Raw genomic sequence first — 17,323 nt, forward strand, 5'->3', positions numbered from 1 at the left:
CTCTCTGATTAAGAGTCATGTGTTCTGTGGCTGCTTTGCTGACCCCTTGGGCCGGAGAGAGTTTGCAGCTGACCAGTGGGAGCGCACGGGCATTCCGGGCTCTGGAGCGAGGTCACATCTCGGCTGCAGATTGCTCCCTGCTGCCCCAGCGCTAAGCGCCTGGTCGCACAAAACAGAACCAGGGAAGCTGAGAGAGGACCCGGTCACGTTTGCTCAAAGAGCATCTCTGGCTTTGGGCCTTTCTCAAGGTCAGATCCGCCTGCTTTCCCTGTGGTGGTGTTTTAGCTCTTGACTTCCAGGGGCGCATGAACTGGAAGAGAGCACGGTCTCGATCTGCCTGAGAATTGGCTGCAGTATGTTTTAGTGAAATAATGTGGGCAGGACTTGTCACCAGATAATCTTTGGGATGTCAGTGACATTAATGCTATCGTGGCCACAACTTCCATCATGCCTTCTAGTTTTTGTTGACATGGCCAGACACTCCGCTGAATCCTTTGGAGAGAGGGACCATGAGTGATTCTTAGGGTCTTCAGCAAGGGTCTGCAAAATATTTCAGCTGGTTCAGACCATGTATTTTCTGGGTGCCTGTGACTGTTCAGCTCTGCCTTTATAGTGTGAAAGTAGCAGAGACACATTATGAATGGGTGCAACTGTGTTCCAGTCAAACTTTATTTAAAAACAGGCGACAGGCTGTAATTGGTTTGCAGGCTATCGATTGTTAACCCCTGGTCTACGTTATAATTTTCTTTATTTTCCAAAAAGATTTTTTTTACATTTAAAATGTACCTTTATGATAAGAAAAAAAAACCCAGCATGTTATTTGAAGGAATAGTCACATAAATATTCCTGCCATAACACAGGCAAGCTCTTATATTGGTTTAGTACCTGAGAGTTTTTGTTTCTTTTTAAGGTTTATTTATTTATCTTGATTTATCTTGGGAGAGAGAGAGAGAGCAGTCGAGCATGTGAGCCAGGGAGGGACAGAGAGAGAGAGGGAGAGAGAGAATCTCAAGCAGGCTCCACGCTGTCGGCTCAGACCCCGATGTGGGGATCCATCTCATGAACCGTGAGATCAGGACTTGACCGAAATCAAGAGTGGGACCCTTAACCAGCTGAGTCACCCAGCGTCTGAGAGTTTAAATGGACTTCTATAGGTGTCAGCTTCTTTCTTAACACCCACCCAGTTCTGGGAGACCAGGAAACTATAAAAAGCTATTGGTATTATAAATGTGAGTATGAATGCACAGTCCCGTTTTACTCGATGTAAGCTTGCCACGGTGATGGGTGGAGGAGATTCAAGGGAAGTCTTGGTTCACTCTATTGTGTTTTAAAAACCACTTTAGCTTCTGTGTGGTAGCTACCGCACTTTGTGCGGAGACCCCTGTACGTCCCTGGAGGAAGTGGAATGGACTTCTCGGGAGCGAGTTAAGGGATTCCAGCTCTGAGACAGTGCCAAGTTCCCTTTGTAACCAGCGTTATACTTCATTCCCATACTGGTGTGGAGCCGATCTCAGTAGCACCGGGCACAAAGCCAGTTACCTGTCTAGATATGAAGTGAGGCTCCTTGTTCTTGTCCACGTCGACCGTGTGGCCGCTCCTGGCTGGGTTCAGCCCTTGCCTCGTTTTTCTCAGCGGACCCCAAACACCCCTCCTCAAACCTGCCCTGTCGATATTCAGCCCCATGACCGCAGTTTAAGGTCACAGCCCTTTGAATTATAGCTTATTGGTAGATTGCATAACACGGAGGCATTTAACTTTCTGGATTTTGAAGAAACAGGTTCTTCTTCAAACTATGAAATCACATAAAAAATGAAATGGGTATCTTGGGGCAGCTGGTGGCTCAGTTGGCTAAGCGTCTGACTTCAGTTCGGGTCATGATCTCACGCTTCGTGAGTTCAAGCCCTGGCTTGGGCTCTGTGCTGATGGCTCAGAGCCTGGAGCCTGCTTCGGATTCTGTGTCTCTGCTTCTCTCTGCCCGTCTTCCATTCACTCTCTGTCTTTCTCTCAAAAATAAATGAACATTAAAAATTTTTTTTTTAAATAAATAAAATGGGTATCTTAAACACATATTCAACCTATTAAGTCACTTGGATTTTTCCTCTTGGTCAGCCGACTGATTAATAGACTGTGTGTGATTTGCTGGCCCTCCCATCAAATCAGGAAACTGCCCCATGGTTACTATGGAAAGAGGGCTTTTCACAGGGATTGTCCTGTTTTGTTTAAAATGAACCAGTGGTATATTGTTACCAATGGGTCTAGCTATTTTATGAGACCTAGATTGTCAAAATATTTGCGCCCTAAAGTAGCTTCTGAAATTTTCAGCGTTGGGAGAAAGTATCCGGATCTGGTTGGCTTCTACACTCTTGTTCCTTTCCGTGGTCTCAGATATACACAGGCCTCGTGCAATTTAGATAAACAGACTCCAGGCTGGACTCCAACCCAGGTTTATGGATGCACAATCCCAGGCCTCAGTGAGCCTTCACGTTTTAGCTGTGATTTTATTGAAAGCTTTTTAATCTTTCAGTAATACCCTTGGATTTCTTGGCGGCAGAACGCATGAACTCATTAGTCTGTATTTTGCCCGGTGCCCATCTGGCACGGTTTATGCCTTTGTGCCCCTGAAGACCGGTAAATCTTGAGTGAATCGGAACAAAAGATTGATGAATGTTTACGAACCAAAGGTCATATGAAGAGTGCAATGTTTTCTCATCTCCCACTCTCTTCTACTCCTCACTGTATGTGAGAGGGCAGACTTCCCAAGAAAGCAAAGGAAAAACTAGGGATGGGGGTGGGGGTGGGTAGGGTGGAGGCTGTGGCAAATGAGCCCCTCGAAGTGTTTGGGGCCCATCCGACCCACCATTTTAAAATTTCAGATTCTTTACGTATTTCCTTTGTGAATCCGTTGGACTTGAAACAGTTAAAAAGAGTTGTCTCTACTAATGAGGAGGGGAGGTGGGCAAGTGTGGAAGATTGTTTAAGTCATACTGCACTCCAGGGACTTAGGGAAGGTGAGGTCTTCGGTGCGAAGAGACCACCCAGAAGTTGAATTGGCTTTATTTTCATAATCTCCATCTTAAGACTGGTTTGGCAGGAAGTCCTGAAATTGGATTTTGACACCCCTTGGCTTCTAAGCATCAGTCCTGCTGTTGCGGGGATTTTGATACGTACAGATCTTTTGGGACAATGGCTTGTGCTCAGAGAAAAGAAGGCAATGGCTTGTGTGTATGTGGGGGGAGGGAGGAACGGGTGGGCGGGGTTGGATGGTGGGTAGCAGGGTGTGGACAAACATCTCCTTATTTGAAGTCCTTTCCCCCATATCCCCTTCTCCTTACGGTGGGACCTCCGATGACCTCTGAGCCTTTACAGCTCTCCTGCAAGTCCCACGGGAGAGGCTGTCTGTCCATAGTCCAGGGAGCACCGCCCGCCATTCTGTATTCCAGACACTAGAATGGATGTGAAATAAACTTGCCTCTCCAGATAGTTAAGGGTCTCAGAAGAAAAAGACAAATAGATACACGTTTTCTTGAAGCTTATTGTAGAGTTGTCATGCCTGGCTGCTTTGCCAGGATTTAACCTCGAAGCTTCAACATTAATTTGGGCTCCACGGTTCATGAAATCCATTTTTTTACCTCCTGCCCTGGAGACTAGTATCTCCGCTCGTTCAGTGTTATATCCAGGTCTCTTAAATTTCTGTGCTTGCTAGGGAATGTATTTCTCAGGGTATGTTTATCATTCCATCTGATTCTTGAATCTAAATTATTCTCACCACTTGCCTTCAGTAAGGCTTGACATCCAGTGTTCATCTAACCCGAGTCCTCTCTCTCTCTGTGTGGTTTCAGGTTTGGAAAGAAATCCCGGCCTGCGATGTATGATGTGACCCCCATCGCCTATGAGGATTACAGCCCCGATGACAAGCCCCTGGTCACACTGATTAAAACAAAAGATTTGTAATCTCTTTTGGGGGGGGGGGAATTATTTTTCAAAAAAGATGGGCTACCACCCTCATTTAAATATTTTTAAGAAAATAAAAAGCTTAAATTTGAAATGGTAGCTGCTCAAGAGTTTTCGGTAGACTATCGAAGAACTAATTTTCTGCAGCTTTTAGTTTGGAAAAAATATTTTAAAAACGAAATTTGTGAAACCCATAGACTACGTTTTAATGTACTTTCCGCTCTTTAAACCGTATGCTTCGACTAGTGCGTGCTTCTTCCACGGTGGACACCGTCATGAAACCCAGATGGTGTTTCATGAAGTTTCTATGTGACTTGTGAGTGCCAGCTTTCTGAGTAGTTAGGAAACACATGTAGAGTATGACCCATATAACAGTATAGCCGTCACCTAAAAAGAAGTCTGAAGTGTTTGTTTCGTGAAAAAGAAACTAGTTACATTTATTATTCCTAACCCGAATGAAATTAGCCTTTGCCTTATTCTGTGCATGGGTAAGTAAATTATTTCTGCACCGTTTTGTTGAACCTTGCAGAAATGTTCCTTTGAGTTTGTTTTTGTCATTTTCGTAACGGTGGCCAAGCTAGGCCTTGAAAACCATGCATAGGGAAAGGGCCTGGTGAGGCAAATTATGATCGCATCGAATCTATATTTTCTTTAAAAAGTCAAGGTTTTTATATTGTGAGTAAATTAAATTTACGTTGGAGTTGTTTGTTGCTAAGAGGTAGTCAATATAAGAGAGTACTAGTTCCTTCGTGGTGTGTATTTCTCATAATGCATCTTTATTTACATCCAGGACATGTTCGTGGCTGTATTGGATTGATACGTGCTTCTTCCGATTCTTGCTAATTTCAAAGAATATTGAATAAATGTTACCAAGTCCAGGATGCGCTTGTCCCTCGTTCTTTTAAAATTACAGAAAACATTTTGGGTTTGCTATTCATTGTCAATGTCATTGTTTTTCACATCTTAAATATTTCAAGGAGTACATTTCTGTGCCTTCTAGGAGCCCTCCTGACCTCCTGATTGCCAGTGACCCATCCCTCCGTTCCTTTAAACGTGAAAGGTGGGGGGGGAGAGATAAGAATTCTCATTTCCGCATTTACACCAGAACTTGCCCGCGACAGGCAGCACGCATGGCCGCTGAGGTGCATTGGAACGTGGAAATGCTTGTAGGCATGATGTTCAGGGGACCTGCGGCCCCAAGAAATGTCTCCTAAGCGCTGGGTCCAGTGGAGGTCAAGTGAAATGGCCTTAGCAAACAGCAGTTTGGTCCTGAGGAACTTGAAGGCAGCTTAGAACCGCCCTACATTCAATTCTATTTTGCATCCAAATGCTGCGCCCAAGTCTCAGAGTCTTTTTTTTTTTTTTAATTTATTTTATCTTCACTTGGGAATGTTTGGTAAGGCCAGGGAAAAGTCCCTGAAACCAGGTGCGAGGGAGGATTTCAGGCAAAAAGTGTTTAAGATGCTTTCCTCTCCCTCTCTTCCCTCAAACATCTGTCCCTAATCCTACAGATGATATAGCAACACACCCACGCTCTGATTATTAAGCGGTAGTGTGCGTATGTTAATATTTTTAGTTCGTATAAGTGTTTAGAAACGAACTTAGAATATGAACACGGGTGGTTGAGCATCCATGGGAACATCACAGACCTTGCTTATTTCCATCTCCTCGTGGGAAACTGTTGGTGGCGGGGCACACAGACCCTGCATGCACAGGAGGGGGCCTAGGGACTTGGGTGGGGGGGTGAATTCATCCCCCCCCCCCCCCCCCCCCCGCCCCCCCCCCCCCCCCCCCCCCCCCCCCCCCCCCCCCGCCATGCCCCAGGGCCATGTCTGCCCCGCTGGGTCTTCCTTTGGAAGCTGCCCCATCCCACCGTCTCAACCCGTCTCAAAGTCGCTCTATGTGATGTCCCTCGAAGGGCTTGTGGGAAATCTTTTGCCAATCGCCGTCTTTTTAAAGTAAATTAATGGAGCCTGCTAATTCAGATTACTGCCTTCAGACAGTCTGAGGGGCCAACCCCAAACACATTCAGTAATGAGACGTCCCACTGAGCATTTGTTGTGTGTCAGGCAGATGGTGACCCTGGCTATCAAGGTCATGGCTCCTTTTGAACCAGCAGTTCAAAGAAACAAATGGAGTCGCACCACTAAGAGCTGGTGAAGGAAGGTAAACTGCCCTTGGGCGGCTGATTTGTAGCAGAGTGGATCCGAATCTTGCTGCGACCGTTTCCCTGCTAACGACTTGGGCAGAAACTCCAGACCTACGCGTCAAAACCTGGAGAATGGGGATAAACGATAGGACCTCCCGCAGGATCGTCGTGAGGATTAGGTGCCAGGATGTATTTAGATCCCTCTGCTCACCGGCAGCTCCCATTACGCATTCGGCGCGTTAGCCATTGCTGTCGTCCTTGTGCTTAGTTTAGGTACAGACCATGTCCAAGGTAGTCAATTAGCTTGCTTTGGATGGCTGTGCCTGTGATCTTGGAGTCAGTGCGTCGTGGACGGTGGATGAGTTAGTGGTCCTCGTAAAGCCTGGGGCACTTTCTGCGAGTGTGTGAGACGCTCTTTGGTCAAGTCACTTCGCACTGTTGAATAAAGCGTTTGATGAGCGAGAGTAAATACCTGCCAGGACTTGTTGAACTGGTGACAGTCTCATGACTCAAGTGGGGTTGGAATTAGCCCTTTTCTAACGTGGGTTTTCACAAGGCAACTGTACGTCACAACAGGGATCCTCGCCTTCAGAGGTGTTCCAGCTCGTTTTGTAGTTTTCACGGAAGCTCTTGATTCTTGCGAGGAGATGGCACACACAGATAAATGATCTCCAAGTGATTTTAACAGTTGGGAGCTGGTTTTTTGACACGCGTACCAAGGTCTCTGCTCATCACAACCAGGCTTGCCCCTGCTGGCCTTGGATCACCGACCCTGACCCCCCATCAGTGGAATAGGGACCTACTTTTAATTTGTTGGGGAAACTCCATACTGTTTTCCATAGTAGAACCAGTGGAAATGTGCTAAGATGATCTGATTCAACAGAGTGCCGGCCATCTTGCCTCACCTGCACCCCTCCAGTGGTTTCTGGGGGAATGGAGGGACAGTAAGAGTTCCACGGAGGACAGTTTGAAAAATACTACCAGCGAATCTGTCCCCAAGACTCTCATTCCCCAGCGTGTCAATCCACCCATCTATGCAACAGGTGTTAATGGAGCACTCGGCAGGTGTGAGGCCATTGCCGGGGAAGTCTCCTTGACATGTCACTTCCAAGCCAGGACCTGAAAGATGGTGACAGAGGGGGAGGTGAGGGGAAGCTTCCAAGAATGAGAGTGGACACTTCTGAGGGACTCAGAGGAGTCAGGCCAGAGCAGCGCATACGAGGTCGAGATTCGCCTGTGCTGCTCTATGACCCAGCAATTTCGCTTCTAGGTAAACGTCCAAGGGCAACAAAAATGTGTTAAAAAAAAAGCCTTATACAACTTTCCATAATAGTCCCCAACATAGTAGAAAATGAATAAAAAGATAAAACGGAATGAGGTACTGAAATGCAGCAATGGGTCTGAATCTTGCAGGTGTAGGTATTGAGCCAAAAAGTCAGACACAGCATGGGACATAATGCATGACTCCATCTATGTAAGATTCCAGATGGGGCACAACCAGCGTGCGGTGCTAGAAATCCAAACCTGTTACCTCCGAGTGCAGAGGGCAGGGGAAGGACTGGAAAGGTCCCCAAAGGACATTTCTGGAAGATGGAAACGGTCTGTATTTTGATTCCAGTGATAGTAACAAGAGAGTATACATTTATCTAAAGTATACGCTGAAGATCTGTGCATTTTACTGTATATGAAGTTTTAAAAATCAATAAAGTTTTAAAAACAATGCAATCGGGGTGCCTGGGCGGCTGGGCCCGTTGAGCATCTGGCTTGAGCTCAGGTCACGCTCTCCCAGTTTGTGGGTTCGAGCCTCACATTGGGCTCGCTGCTGTCAGCGTGTAGCCTGATTCAGGTCTTCTCTCCCTCTCTCTCTGTCGCTCAAAAATAAATAAACCTTTAAGAAAATGAAATAAAAGCAATAAGCTCATGCAAAAAACGTGCAAGAAGGAAAGCGGGTAGGTTGAAGACAGAGAAGTGGGCAGGCTTCTTCTGGGGGCGGGGAGGGTCAGACTTCCGGTGTGCTAGGACAGGGAGAAGGTGAAGGTCATGTGTTGGTGAGGGAGGGTGGTCACGCTGCAGGTGGTGCAAGGAGAAGTTAAATTCAGTCAGTGCATTATAAACCTCAGTTTCTGGATTGAATCAGCAACTCCGTGATTTGGCAAGGTAGGTTTTGCTGGGATGAATTTTCATGCTGGTTATTAAAATTTTCTAATCCACGGATTCAAATTGAACCCACAAACACATTCCCAGACTGTTAGGTGGCAGTAGGAAATGATAGACAACCAATTGTCATCTGTTGGCTTATTAGAAAATTTCCAGGGGCGCCCGGGTGGCTCAGTCGGTTGGGTGTCCGACTTCCGCTCGGGTCATGATCTCGCGGTCCGTGAGTTCGAGCCCCGCGTTGGGCTCTGTGCTGACGGCTCAGAGCCTGGTGCCTGTTTCCTATTCTGTGTCTCCCTCTCTCTCTGCCCCTCCCCCACTCGTGCTCTGTCTCTGTCTCTCAATAATAAACGTTAAAATAATTTTTTTAAAGAAAAAAAAAGAAAATTTCCAAATTGCTCAAGAGGATGTCCACAAAATTGAAATCCTTTTCTTATTAAACTAGTCCATGTGGAAGATATTCCATGGACAAATTATTTTTTAATAAGGCAATTTCCTATTTTCCTGAGTCAAAATACCTCTTAACAATTTGAAATTCTTATAGTGTGGTTACCCTATACTGGAGTCAATCTTTCAGAAATGTGACTTCCATGGGGAGTTTCTATTAAGCCATTACCACGTGATCTTTCAGGCAGCTCGATGCGTGTAACTCCCTTAGGGACATAAGGGCGTGATAAACATACAGAGTGGTCCTTAGGTCAAACTGAGTTTTAGGCAGACCTGCTTTAACACACACACACACACACACACACACACGTGTATACGCACGCACACACATTCTACGGAGGAAATGATTCTGTGCAGCCCTCACTCTGCTCGTGAGGTGATTGAGATCCAGGAAAACTGGAGAATGACTTACCCAAGGTCAGTGGGACACCAGTGCTGTTAAGGAACAGAAAATGGGTTCATGGAGCGGGAAGGGATGAACACCAGAATTCCTGGCACGTTGCACACAATAAATAGTAACACGCTATTATGCCTAATGGGCTCTGGTCTGCACCGGCCATCTCGGGGTCAGCTGCGTGCACAGAAGACGAGGGGTGGGATATAGAGAAATCAGGAACTGTCTTGCGGAGAAGTTACTTCACGTAACTTTGCTTATTTACGACACGAACGTGTTAGCACAGCTCGATTTCCAGAAGACTCACGAGTGCTTCAGCTGTGAACTGGGGGGATTAAGTGTAGAAAGCTTTCAGTGCAGAATAATATTGATGTGGCAAGGCTTCTTTCCCTCAAATCAGGCAGCTGGGGACATGACATACGGGCTTTGTTCTTCGTATGAATTTTAAGGTGTGTTACAAGTGGATTGGCCTTAATTTTCAAATCGTCTCCGATGCGGGTGATGAGAACTACTTACGAAACAGAATAAGAACTGCAGTTGAAACAGGTTTAAATGTGGGTCTGTCCAGTTTAGAGGTGGTGGGTTAAGCCGGAGGCCTAAGGTGACGGTTTCTGTACAAATAGGCCCAGTTGCTTTTCAAGTCCTCACATTGAGGGTTCAGCGGACTCAACCTCTCTTGAAAGGCTACCACTACTTAGATGCTCTCTATGAAGGGTCGGGTGGTCTCCACGCCATTTGTCACGGTCCTTCTAGGTGGAACTGCATCACTTCTCTTTGTTCCACATGCCTCTCCCACCCCATCTCATCTGGGCCGGTAGAAGAACATCGGTGAACCGTCCCAGACCCTAATGCGCCCTTACCCTATTTCTTTATTTTCATTGTTCCAAATGAATGTGTTTGTATCAACTCAGAGCTTCCCAAACTTGCCCAGTGATGGAAATCAGAGGCATGTTTATGAAGATGATAGATTCCATGACCTTCAACAAACATGGATTCTGGGCTTGCTAAGGGCCATGTTCTAGTAACTTAGGATGAACGTACGGACTCAGGTTGATGGTCTTCAGGGAACGGCGGTTGTGGAGGAGGGTGTGTTGGAAGTTTTGGGTACGAGGCGGGCAGAGGGTACAGAATGTTGAAGAGTCAGACGTGGCTATCCGTGTGCTCAAGGTTGGGCTTGCTGCATGGACAGGGCTCTGTGGGTCAGCTCAGAGGAGGGAGGCTCTGTCTTGCAGGAGAGAGTATAAAGCAAATGATCGCTGGTTGTTTCTGCTCCAGCCCTGATTGTCCTTTTTATAAAGAATTTTTTTAATGTTTATTTATTTTTGAGAGATAGAGAGCAAGTGGGGAGAGGCACAGAGAGAGGGAGACACAGAATCCGAAGCAGGCTCCAGGCTCTGAGCTGTCAGCCCAGAGCCCAACACGGGGCTCGAACCCACAAATCATGAGATCATGACCTGAGCTGAAGTCAGGCACTTAACCGAGCCACCCAGGCGCCACCTGACTGTCCTTTTTAAACCTTCTGCATTAATTTGGCTACTGCCATCTGATGCAAGGGCACGAGAATTCATGCTGAGGAAATTGCCCTCAGGGGCTGGGGCCCTCGGTGTTTTTGAAAGCCCCCTCTCACTTGCAGTGAACTTGCAAATGCCAAGGACAAGGTTCAAACCAAAGAAGGATTGTTTCAGAGCGTTTGGACATTTGACTCTCTCGTGACAGAAAAACGCCCTGATCTCCCAGTGTCCAAGGACCTCAGACTTTTGATCTGTAAGTTTTCCATTTAATTTATTTGTATTAAAAATAGATCTTTCTGCTCTCAGACCGAAATAACGAAGCTCAGATCCCTCTGTGGCAAAGGAAATGGCCCTGGGGAAGTTGGCAGACATAAGGCTGCTTGGCTGGGTTTGCTTCTTCCAGACCTGGGGGGTGCCTTTCAGGTGATTGTAGCTGGCTGACCTACCTAGGGGCATGAGGTTAGACGGGGAGAGGGTCCTAGCAATCAGGTGTGCCTTTGTAAAATTTTTTTTAATGTGTATTTTTTTTTGAGACGCAGACAGAATGAGAACGGGTTGGGGCAGAGAGAGAGGGAGGCACAGAATCCGAAGCAAGTTCCAGGCTCTGAGCTGTCAGCACAGAGCCCGACGCGGGGCTCGAACTCACGAGCCGTGAGGTCATGACCTGAGCCAAAGTTGGACACTCAACCGACTGAGCCACCCAGGTGCGCCTTTGAACTGCGCTCCACTCGGTTTCTCTGAGCCTCGCACTTGAAGCAGATTAGTTTTTAAGCTGCTCATTAAGTCAAAGGCACTGGAGGCCATTGCTGTTCCGTCTTTTGTTCCACAGACGAAAGCATCTGTTTTGCTCTTCCGTTCAGGAGAAAGCCTCCTCCTTCCTGAATGGCGATGAGAAATGGACGTGCTGTGTGCTCTGAGAAGGATTCCCCGGCACTCAGCAAGTGTCCCCAGAGAGCACCTCGGAGCAGGGGTGACTTCCAAAGAGCCATTTTCCTCTTGTTGGCCGGCGAGCTCTAACGTGTCCGGATAACCCTACTCCCCAGGGAACTGACCTTCTGTCTCACGTGCATATTACTGAACCACGTTAGTATATTTACAAAAGGCCTCCTTCTCCAGAGTCAAGGCATGCAGGCCTTCCACCATGCACAGAGCTTGAAATTGGTCAGGGGGGCCTCGGGGATGGCTTCCGTTCTGCACTTCTCCTCTGTGCCCACCAAACACCCTTCTGCCGGGCGGCCCGTCTGTTTCCAGTAGTGGCCTGTCAGTAAAGGTCCACTCTGCTCGGCTCGTCTAAGCCTGCAAGCCTTTTCCCCATTTGGACTTCCATTCTGGCAACAGTGCAGGCATTTTATGCCGCTGAGGACAGTTTGGTGCTTTCACGAGCGTCCTGTTCTGAGGTTTCGAAGACCACGTCGAATGCAGAAGCTCCTCTTGGGTCACTTCCCCTTTTAACTCAGTCATTTCGTTCATCAAGGAGAGGTCGCGGTGGCTGTACCAGCACTGTTGCTCCCTGGCGGGTGCTTGAGCACAGGGTACAGCCTCCTCCTGCGTCTCAGATTCCTCCTCTGGAAAAGGAGGTGGCTCTTTGCCCTCCCAGACCTGGAGTTCTAGAATTTGCTTTCTTTTCATTGTCCAAAAGGTCCGGAGATTTCCTGCCATTGCTGGTTGGTACACTAGTACTGTGCAAGAATGGCTTTCAACAAATACATCCAGATGTGTTCGCGTGTTAACTGTTGGGTGATTGTTCTGCAAGATGCAGAAGACTATGTTTTGCACAAATACTTCAAATGCTACCCTTGGTGCCTTCTTCCATCGCCCCTCTTGCTGGAATGTTCTTATAGCACCGATGATATTCTTATTATATCCAAAGCTTACAAAAGTCAGTATGTAAAGTCCTAAAATCCAACGGAGTAGGAAAGGGCACAGGTGATTTACAGAAGTCCATGTGCTAAAAAAAAAAAAAAAGGGAAAGAAAAGAAAATTGTAATTCACGGGTAATGAGATCCTGAATAAAAGTAAAATAATGAAATGCCAGCTTCCTCTTGTAAAGAGAAGTGCAAAGTGCCAGAGGGCCATCTTAGGAGCTGTGGAGTCTGTCTTTCCCCCAGGCACGGGGGCAACGGCTCCTCTGAAATGTCTAGCTGGGAAGGACTAAGGTTGATGGGGGGGGGGGGGGGGGGGGGAGGGGGGGGTGGGACCTTAGGAAGCGCTCTGTGAAATTAGATTGAGTTGGTAGGCGTCCAAAGATGGAGCAGAGAACACTGATCGGCAAAGTTAAAGAACAGTGATGAGAGGAGGCATTGGGTCCCCCCCCCCCCCCCCCCCCAAAAAAAAGAGACCCACCCCCGGGGGGGCTCGGGGGGGGGGCGGGGGGGTGGCGTCATGCGATGTGATGTGCCCGGAGAGAAAGGGGGGGGGGGTGGTCTCTGCTTGGCCAGGAGGGCAAGAGACAAACACATAGACAGGTGTGAGAGGAGCAGGGAAGGCCTCCCGGAGGTGTGATTTCTGTGAGGAAGCCGAGCGATGGCTTTGGACTGGGGAGCCAGGTGAGTGGGTGTGTGGAGGGTGATCGATTCCCAAGTTAGGCTCTGGGATTGTACTCATTACTGTTTTTTAACCTTTTTTTTTTTTTTTCAATTTAATATTCTTTCGGGAGCATTTCCCCTTCCTTAAGCATGGTTTTATTATTTATTTATTTACTAATTTATTTTGTGGTCTATATACACAATGGAATACTACGTGGCGTTGAGAAAGAATGAAATCTGGCCTTTTGTAGCAACGTGGATGGAACTGGAGAGTGTGATGCTAAGTGAAATAAGCCATACAGAGAAGGACAGATTCCATACGTGTTCACTCTTACGTGGATCCTGAGAAACTTAACAGAAGACCATGGGGGAGGGGAAGGGAAAAAAATGGTTAGAGAGGGAGGGAACCAAAACATAAGAGACTCCTAAAAACTAAGAACAAACTGAGGGTTTATGGGGGGTGGGAGGGACGGGTGGGTGGGTGATGGGCATGGAGGAGGGCACCTGCTGGGATGAGCACTGGGTGTTGTCTGGAAACCAATTTGACAATAAATTTCATAATTAAAAAAATAGTTTTATTCTTTTAAAGTTTTTATTTAAATTCCAGTTAGTTCACCTACAGTGTAATATCAGCTGCAGATACACAACGTAGTGAGTCAACACTCCCATGCATCACCCGGTGCTCCTCGCAAAGGCTAGTGCTTAATGTGCAGATATTTCTTTCTCGGGGGATCAGCCGTGACCTGTGTCAAAGAGAAGCCCCTCTCCCTCCCCAGACACCTTTCCCACTTAAAGTTCTCCTGGTCCTGATCATTCCCAAATATACAAACACACCTGCACCTCCCACTAAGCCATAAGCTGTGGGAAGGCAGGACCCTCCTTTCTTCAGCTCACGCCTGTCTCCCCAGGGCCTGGGCTTCAGACACACACAAAGTAGGTACTCAATGGATGTTTGCCGAATGAATAAATGAATGAAGGCTGCATCGAAGCCTACTGGACGGTTACTCTCGAAAATATTAGTTGTATGTTTATTGTTGGACATTTGAGGGATTCCCGTCTTTTCGCTTTTGCCAGTGCAACTCCAGTGGCCATCTTCGTACATAAATGTTCATTTGTTTCGCTGAGGATTTCCTTCGCTGGATGTGGCCTTGTCGGGGAGGGTTTGAAGGCTCTGCAGGGGCCTTATCTCTCAAGGCAGAGACTCTGTCTTACGCATTTGCTGCTCCCAAAGCAAGGAGTCCAGAATATACCAGGAGCTCAAGAACTGTTGACGGACCAGCTAAGTAGCCAGTGGAGCCACGGGAACTTTCGTGTCCCATGGGACCGGGCACCTGCCTCATAGGCACTCCAGGGACCGGGGCCAGGGCGGCTTGGTGCCGTGTATGCTGTGCCTGGTGGCCAGGTGGCCTCACCCACGGAGGCTTGTGGGTGGACCGCTGCCACAGGAGTCATCGTGGCTACTGGCAATGACCAGTTAGGAGCTCAGGCAGCCCAACGAGATGGGCTCTTTGCCCCAGAAAGCACTTTGTGGATTCCAAGGATCAGAGGGGACCTTAGTGAAGAAATGGGATTTCAGAGTCTTAACCTCAGAGGCGACAGATGTCTTCAAGAGTCTTCTGGGCGGTCATTGATCGTGTCTGGAGCAAGACCGCAGCCGCGTCCTGGCAGAGGCCATCTGGAGCCCCAGGAGGGAGGAAGGCCGGGGCTAATTGGTTATGTGTGTATCTGCTGGGAGGCTGAAGTCTTTGAACGCTGGCTGGAAAGCCGGGTTGGCAAGGCGGCTACTCGCTCCCGGGCTGGGAGCCTAGGACGCTGAGCCGGAGAAAGCCAGCCTCCCTTCCCACTTCCTTCACACGGGCTCTGCTGGAAGTCCCAGTCATTGCTTTTTCCCCCTCGCCCACACATCGCTTGTCTTGGATTTGGGGTCCGTGTGAACGGGAGTTGGTGTTGGTTTGAACACCCAGAGCCGAGCCCCCTGTTTTCCGCGGGCAACATTTACCACTGCCCTGAGTAGCAACACAGGAAAACATGTGTCGGGAAAGCCCGTCCGTTTGTGGAACTGTGAGGCTGGATCGCAGGACATTAGCACTTTCGCAAGGAGGGCAGCTTACATGTAATAGACTCACGGTCTGCACATCACGAATGAGTCTAGAAGTTCTCGAGCTCCAGGAAGTCAGGCCTATCAGATAACTTGCTTGGACCATTCCCGCATGGACATGGCTCAGATCAAGCCACCGACCGGTGGCTTCTGGCCCCCAAAGCTCCCCGTGGCCGCTTGGCAGCATTTTATCTCAGAAACAAGCCTCCTTATTTCGGGAGGAAAGCTGCGGGGCCCGCAAGGCTGGTCTTTCTCTTTTCATCATTTTGGTTGGCTGCTCTGACGAGGAGACAGGTGTCTTGTTTCTTGCTGGTTTGAGTGCATTTTAAATCCTGAGGGATTCGGCAGAGATAGACAGGGTTTCTCAGCTCCCTGTTCCCCAGGCCTGGGAGCCCAGAGCTGCGGGGAAGAAGCAGGGTTACGGCAAGACCTTCCACGTCACTTTCAGAAGATGCTCGGCCAGCGGCTCCTGGCCTCAAGTGAAGGGAATCAGCGTCATGGGAGGGAAATTGGCTCTGGCTGGGAGCATTTAAGCCTTTGTCAGGGTCCGGTCAGGGGCCTATTTGTGTATGTGTGGGGGCGTCCAGACGAAAGGATACTCTGGCCAACCGTAAGCCACACATGGCAGATGGTCACAAACCACTAACATCTACCAACCTGCTTCACTCGCTTTTCAGTAACGTCTTGTTTCCCTCTTCAAATCGACAGCAAAAGTCCTAAGTGTCAGGCTGGGGGCCTTGATGATTCAAGCCTTGATGTCACCTATCTGGCTCCTGAATCCCGTCTGACACCGGGCAAGTTGGGATTTACTAATCAGGGCACAGAGCTTGGCACCTTGACCTTGAACGGAGTCCTTACAGAGATTTTTCCCTTAAGCCTGGCTCCTAAACTTGGCTGTGCGAGAGAGGCCGGATGGAATTGAGGACGCCCAAGCAAATTTGAATTCATATAAACAACGAATAACTCTTTAGTATAAGAACATCTTATGCAATATTTGGGACATACTTATACTAAAGAATGAAGTAAGTAGGCATCTGAAAATTCGAATTTCACTGGGCCTCCTGTGCTTTATTTGCTAGACCTGGTAATTGTGGGCTCAACGCTGGAATCATCTGGGAGCTTTAGAACATACTGATGTCTGGGTCCCACCGCATGAAATTCGAATTTAGTTGGTTTAGGTCGGGCCTGAACACTGGAGATGTTAACAGCTTCTCTACCGATTTTAATACGCAGAAAGAGTTGATAGCCACCGCACTAAAATGGTGACGTCTAAACTGTTCTCAGCTTTGCAAAGCTTCACGTGTTTTTCTTTTTTTTCCATCTTAATGCCCTAGATTCCTTTCCTAGTCTGCTTTACTTAATCCAATATCATAGGCTAGGCAGCCACCCTGCACCTCAGTTTCTCAGCTACGAATGGGGGCACGGAACTGATCCTTAACATTATCCATCAGATTGCTTCTATGTGCACAGAAGCAGAAACTCTGCATATTCCAAAGGGCCTAAAACAACCAGCCCCAAGCCGAAGAACATTTCTGAGCTCTCATGACTCAATCCTACAAATTACTGTGAATTTCGTGTTTTCCTCTTTGTTACGCATTTGTGTGTCTGGCTCTAAAAATAAGGAATTTTTTCCCCTCTGCGATGTTCACATAAGATGGACAGCCAAGGAAGACGCACTCTGTTTAGCCCACAATGTCACGGACCTCCTGGTTCACCAGCAAGATCTCGTACAGGAAGCACACCCGGAAGTTACGCTCGAGTGTGCCGTGCAGTTGGCTCACTGTGTCACTGAGACATAGTTCACTGCCTCCCCTCGCTGGAGAAATACAGAGCTCAGTGTATGGGGCACAGCTGAGTTTGCTATCCACCCAGGTCTCCTCTGGCTCAGGAACAGAGAAGGTGACGAGGAAGATTTCGGCTCAATTCATCATCTCATGGTTTGTGGGATCGAGCCCTGTGTTGGGCTCTGCGCTAACAGCACAGAGGCTGCTGGGGATTCTCTTTCTTCCTCTCTTTCTCTCTGCCCCTCCCTGGCTCGCTCGCTCTCTGTCAAAATAAATACATAAACATCACAATTTTTTTTTTCCAAAAGAA

At 47.9% G+C, this 17,323-nt stretch overlaps 1 protein-coding gene across 1 annotated transcript in view; it reads left to right on the plus strand.

Annotated features, from left to right (window-relative positions):
* Positions 1-4,830, plus strand: part of DNER (delta/notch like EGF repeat containing) — a 316,523-nt gene extending 311,693 nt beyond the window's left edge. The window contains exon 13 of the mRNA XM_049614770.1: positions 3,840-4,830. Within this exon, the coding sequence (XP_049470727.1) occupies positions 3,840-3,951 (112 nt within the window). The 3' untranslated portion in view covers positions 3,952-4,830. The remainder of the gene's footprint in view (positions 1-3,839) is intronic.
* Positions 4,831-17,323: the final 12,493 nt, after the last annotated feature.

This window comes from Panthera uncia (assembly GCF_023721935.1).
Source record: "Panthera uncia isolate 11264 chromosome C1 unlocalized genomic scaffold, Puncia_PCG_1.0 HiC_scaffold_3, whole genome shotgun sequence".
NCBI classification, from domain to species: Eukaryota; Metazoa; Chordata; class Mammalia; order Carnivora; family Felidae; genus Panthera; species Panthera uncia.